Here is a 6300-nt window from a genome sequence, read left to right as displayed (position 1 = left end):
GAGAGATGGATAGATAGATAGATAGATAGGTAGGTAGGTAGGTAGGTAGGTAGGTAGGTAGGTAGGTAGGTAGGTAGGTAGGTAGGTAGGTAGATAGATAGATAGATAGATAGATAGATAGATAGATAGATAGATAGATGGGTAGGTAGGTAGGTAGGTAGGTAGGTAGGTAGGTAGGTAGGTAGGTAGGTAGGTAGGTAGGTAGGTAGGTAGGTAGATAGATAGATAGATAGATAGATAGATAGATAGATAGATAGATAGATAGATAGATAGATGGGTAGGTAGGTAGGTAGGTAGGTAGGTAGATAGAGAGATATATAGATAGAGAGTTGGATAGATAGATAGATAGATAGGTAGGTAGGTAGGTAGGTAGGTAGGTAGGTAGGTAGGTAGGTAGGTAGGTAGGTAGGTAGGTAGATAGATAGATAGATAGATAGATAGATAGATAGATAGATAGATAGATAGATAGATAGATGGATAGGTAGATAGATGGGTAGGTAGGTAGAGAGAAATATCTGTTTAAGGCGTGTGAGTGGCTTAGATAGAAAACAACGAAGGAAGCCAAATACTTAATAATGTTGAGATATAAAAAGACTCCCATGTTCGTGTAAACGACCCCAAAATAAGTATGAGTTCATGAAGTTTGAATGGTTTCCAGAGGGTCTGTGTTTTACCAGAACACGTTGCATCTTCGCCTCGATAGCAGCCGACACGACAGCTGGATCCTAGAGGGGAACAGACCAATACATATGCTCCTTTAAAATGTAGTACAGCAACTTAACTCACTTCATAAAGCTGCTACTTACTTATTTCTACTGTAGATGCGTACTTGTATTATTTAATCTTGCTTCTTTTTGTTTAAAATGTCAACTTGTTGTTTACTCTGTCTTTTATCTGCACTGTGTCTTTGCCGTGTCTAAATAGGAGGAATAAAGGATTTCTGACTCACCAGAAGACGTTGAATCTTTTCTTCCACGGCAGCCGACACCAAAGACGGATCCTAGAGAATAAATACATATCATGGCAATATTCTTCACATAAATATGTTTTTTTAAATCATTGTAATGATCATAATGTGTGTTTTTTATACCAGAAGATACTGTATCCTCTCCTCCACAGCCGCGGACACGAGGGCTGGATCCTAAAGGAATACAAACAAAAATGCTTTAAATCAAACTGTCGAAGCAACCCAGCTCTTATAACCCATACACGTTACTAAAGCTTTGGCTGAAAGTTACATTAAGTGCATTTAATCATGAATATCAAACCTCAAAGAGCAAGAATCTAACATTAGCTTCAAGTTAGCCACACCTTTCTAAATGCTACATACAGCAAGACTGCCTTCAGACATACTGCTGCTGGCTTTTAAAGGTAGAAGTACTCAGATCTTTTACTTGAGTAAAAGTAGAAGTACTCAGATCTTGTACTTCAGTAAAAGTAGAAGTACTCAGATCTTGTACTTCAGTAAAAGTAGAAGTACTCAGATCTTGTACTTGAGTAAAAGTAGAAGTACTCAGATCTTGTACTTGAGTAAAAGTAGAAGTACTCAGATCTTGTACTTGAGTAAAAGTAGAAGTACTCAGATCTTGTACTTGAGTAAAAGTAGAAGTACTCAGATCTTGTACTTGAGTAAAAGTAGAAGTACCGTAATTTTCGGACTATAAGCCGCACCTGAATATAAGCCGCAGCAGCGGCATACCACTCTCGGTTCCACTTTTACTTTTGCGCGCTACCTTTCTCACTCTTTTCCGGCCTCCAGCTTTTCCTGCTGGAACCCGCCGCTTAAAGGTGGGGGTCCGCGGACCGGCCATAGAGCCCATAGAGTTAAAGGTGTTGGCCGTTAGCTGTAAAAATCCATAGATTAGCCGCACCGTTATATAAACCGCAGCGTCGAAAAATAGGGAAAAAGGCGCGGCTTATAGTCCGAAAATTACGGTACTCAGATCTTGTGCTTCAGTCAAAGTAGAAGTACCAGAGTGTAGGAATACTCTATTACAGTAAAAGTCCTACATTCAAAATGTCCCTCAAGTGAAAGTAGAAAAGTATTCTCATCAAAATATAGTGGTAGCGACAGTAAAAGTAGTCATTGTGCAGATTGGTCCATTTCAGAATAATATACTATGTTTTAAGTAACTAACGGTATTAAATACATGTAGTGGAGTAGAAGTACACCATGTACCTCTGAACTGTAGTGGGGAACAGGTACAAAGTAGCAGAAACTGGAAATACTCAAGTAAAGTACCTCAGGATTGTACTTTACTTGAGTAAATGTACACACACACACACACACACACACACACACACACACACACACACACACACACACACACACACACACACACACACACACACACACACACACACACACACACACACACACACACACACACACACACACACACACACACACACACACACACACACACACACACACACACACACACACACACACACACACACACACACACACACACACACACACACACACACACACACACACACACACACACACACACACACACACACACACACACACACACACACACACACACACACACACACGATCCGCCCTACCACCACATGAGCAGGCTGTATGGAGTTGGGTTGATGAAGAGGAGGAGAGGAGGTGAAGAGCACAGGGGACCTCTTTGGTTTACTTTGAGACTCAGTGTCGGACAAACGGGAGAAGAGGGGGGTCAACAGAGGGAGGAGGAGCCAAACACCTGGAGAGAACAGGAGGAATTACACACACGCTGGAGAAAAGGCTAAATATAGTCAGTTATTTTTGTGTTTTTTTGTACTTTTTGTGGTATTGAAAAAGACGGGAGCAGAAGGAGTGCAAAAGAGAGATTCTTTCTTACAACTTATAATAGGAGTAACACTAATTATTGAACAGATGACAAAGCACTGGTTCAAATGGTCACATAACGGGCTGTCAATGGAACGATCTTGTGAATTAAATATATAGAATGGGAAAAATACCCAAGACCTCATGAAAGACGACACACGAAGTGAGGATACCCGGCCCGGAGGAAGCCCGGGGTCCCCTTCTGGAGCCAGGCCCAGAAGGAGGACTCGTCGGCGAGCGTCTGGTGGCCGGGCTTGCCACGGAGCCCGGCCGGGCACAGCCCGAAAAGGCAACGTGGGCAACACCTCCGCTTCTCCGTCCCGCGGGCCCACCACCTACGGGAAACAGCAATGGGGTCGGGTGCGCTGCCAGAAGGGTGGCAGTGAAGGCAGAGGGTCTCGACGGACCAGACCCGGGCGACAGAAGCTGGCTTTGGGGACGTGGAACGTCACCTCTCTGGGGGGGAAGGAGTCGGAGCTTGTGCGGGAGGTGGAGCGTTACCAGTTGGATCTGGTTGGGCTCACCTCTACGCACAGCGTCGGCTCTGGAACCTTACTTCTGGATAGGGGTTGGACTCTATTCTTCTCCGGAGTTGCTCAAGGTGTGAGGCGCCGGGCGGGTGTGGGGATACTCACAAGTCCCCGGTTGGGTGCTTCGTTGTTGGAGTCTACCCCAGTGGACGAGAGGGTTGCCTCCCTACGCCTGCGGGTTATGGGGGGGAAAACTCTGACTGTTGTGTGTGCTTATGCACCCAACAGCAGTTCAGAGTATACGGCCTTCTTGGAGACCCTGGAAAGAGTCCTGTATGGGGCTCCTGAAGGGGACTCTTTAATCTTGCTGGGAGACTTCAACGCACATGTGGGCAATGATGGAGACACTTGGAGGGGAGTGATTGGGAGGAACGGCCCCCCTGATCTGAACCGGAGTGGTGATTTGTTACTGGACTTCTGTGCTAGTCATGGATTGGCCATAACAAACACCATGTTCGAACATAAGGATGCTCATAAGTGTACGTGGTACCAGAGCACCCTAGGCAGAAGGTCCATGATCGATTTGGTTATCGTATCATCGGACCTGAGGCCGTATGTTTTGGACACTCGGGTAAAGAGAGGGGCGGAGTTGTCAACTGATCACCATCTGGTGGTGAGTTGGGTCGAGTGGCGGGGGAAGCCTTTGGATAGACCTGGTAAGCCCAAACGTGTAGTTCGGGTGAACTGGGAACGTCTGGAGGAGGCCCAAGTTCAGGAGGCCTTCAACTCACACCTCCGGCGGAGCTTTTCGGGCATTCCTGTGGAGGTTGGGGACATTGAACCAGAGTGGTCGGTGTTCAAAGCCTCTATTGCCGAAGCCGCGGCGGGGAGCTGTGGTCTCAAGGTCCTAGGTGCCTCAAGGGGCGGTAACCCTCGAACCTCCTGGTGGACACCGGTGGTCAGGGAAGCCGTCCGACTGAAGAAGGAGGCCTTCAGGGATTTGTTATCCCGGGGGACTCCCGAGGCAGTTGCAAGGTACCGACAGGCCCGAAGGGCAGCAGCCTCAGCCGTGGCCGAGGCAAAGCAGCGGGTGTGGGAGAAGTTCGGAGAAGACATGGAAAAAGACTTTCGGGCGGCACCAAAGTTGTTCTGGAAAACTGTCCGACACCTCAGGAGGGGGAAGCAGGGAACCATCCAAGCTGTGTACAGTAAGGATGGGACGTTGTTGACCTCAACTGATGGAGTGTTAGGGCGTTGGAAGGAGCACTTTGAGGAACTCCTGAACCCGACAACTCCGCCCTCTATGTTAGAGGCAGAGCTGGAGTATGAAGGGGGATCGACACCAATCTCCCGGGGGGAGGTCACTGAGGTCGTCAAACAACTTCACAGTGGCAAAGCCCCGGGGGTGGATGAGATCCGCCCAGAAATGCTGAAGGCTCTGGGTGTTGAGGGACTGTCATGGTTGACACGTCTCATCAACGTTGCGTGGAAGTCGGAAACAGTACCGAAGGAGTGGCAGACCGGAGTGGTGGTTCCCCTTTTCAAAAAGGGGGATCAGAGGGTGTGTGCCAATTACCGAGGCATCACACTACTCAGCCTCCCCGGGAAAGTTTACTCTAAGGTACTCGAAAGGAGGGTCAGGCCGATTGTCGAACCTCAGATTGAGGAGGAACAATGCGGATTCCGTCCTGGTCGTGGAACGACGGATCAGCTTTTTACTCTCGCAAGGATCCTGGAGGGTGCCTGGGAGTATGCTTATCCAGTCTACATGTGTTTTGTAGACTTGGAGAAGGCATATGACCGGGTTCCAAGGGAGTCACTGTGGGAGGTGCTGCGGGAGTATGGGGTGAGGGGGTCTCTACTCAGGGCCATCCAATCTCTGTACTCCCAAAGCGAGAGCTGTGTCCGGGTCCTCGGCAGTAAGTCGGACCCATTTCAGGTGAGGGTTGGCCTCCGCCAGGGCTGCGCTTTGTCACCAATCCTGTTTGTAATATACATGGATCGGATTTCGAGGCGTAGTCGTGGGGGAGGGGGTCTGCAGTTCGGTGGACTAAGGATTGCACCACTGCTTTTTGCAGATGATGTGGTTCTGATGGCTTCATCGGTCTGCGACCTTCAGCACTCACTGGATCGGTTCGCAACCGAGTGTGAAGCGGCTGGGATGAGGATCAGCACCTCCAAATCTGAGGCCATGGTTCTCAGCAGGAAACCGATGGACTGTCCACTCCAAGTAGGGAATGAGTCCTTACCCCAAGTGAAGGAGTTCAAGTATCTCGGGGTCTTGTTCTCGAGTGAGGGAACAATGGAGCGTGAGATGGGTCGGAGAATCGGAGCAGCGGGAGCGGTACTGCAGTCTCTTTACCGCACCGTTGTGACGAAAAGGGAGCTGAGCCAAAAGGCAAAGCTCTCTGTCTACCGGGCCATTTTCGTTCCTACCCTCACCTATGGTCATGAAGGATGGGTCATGACCGAAAGAACGAGATCGCGGGTACAAGCGGCCGAGATGGGTTTTCTCCGCAGGGTGGCTGGTGTCTCCCTTAGGGATAAGGTGAGAAGTTCGGTCATCCGGGAGGGACTCGGAGTTGAACCGCTCCTCCTTCGCGTCGAAAGGAGCCAGTTGAGGTGGTTCGGGCACCTAGTTAGGATGCCACCTGGGCGCCTCCCTAGGGAGGTGTTCCAGGCACGTCCAGCTGGGAAGAGACCAAGGGGTAGACCTAGAACCAGATGGAGGGATTATATCTCTTCTCTGGCCTGGGAGCGCCTTGGGATCCCCCAGTCAGAGCTGGTTGATGTGGCCAGGGAAAAGAAAGTTTGGGGCTCTCTGCTGGAACTGCTACCTCCGCGACCCGACCACGGATAAGCGGGAGAAGATGGATGGATGGATGGAATGGGAAAAATAACCACGAGGAATTTAGCTTCACATCTTTGACGATAGATGAGAAGAATTGTTGGGATATACAACTATAAAATAGGGCCGGGACT

The 6300-nt window shown here is 49.0% G+C and overlaps 1 protein-coding gene across 9 annotated transcripts in view; it reads right to left on the bottom strand.

The window, feature by feature from the left end:
* LOC307045394 (uncharacterized protein) overlaps positions 1-6300 on the bottom strand; it is a 35630-nt gene that overhangs the window by 8806 nt on the left and 20524 nt on the right. For all 9 annotated transcript variants that reach the window (XM_079691039.1, XM_079691035.1, XM_079691038.1 and 6 more), the window contains 4 exons: positions 2575-2723; positions 1091-1141; positions 950-1000; positions 675-725 (listed from right to left, as the gene is read on the bottom strand). In XM_079691039.1, the coding sequence (XP_079547165.1) occupies positions 675-725; positions 950-1000; positions 1091-1141; positions 2575-2723 (302 nt within the window). The remainder of the gene's footprint in view (positions 1-674; positions 726-949; positions 1001-1090; positions 1142-2574; positions 2724-6300) is intronic.

The sequence above is a fragment of the Notothenia rossii genome, assembly GCF_949606895.1.
Source record: "Notothenia rossii genome assembly, chromosome: 1".
Classification (NCBI taxonomy): Eukaryota; Metazoa; Chordata; class Actinopteri; order Perciformes; family Nototheniidae; genus Notothenia; species Notothenia rossii.
This window is presented reverse-complemented; position numbering and strand designations above follow the sequence as displayed.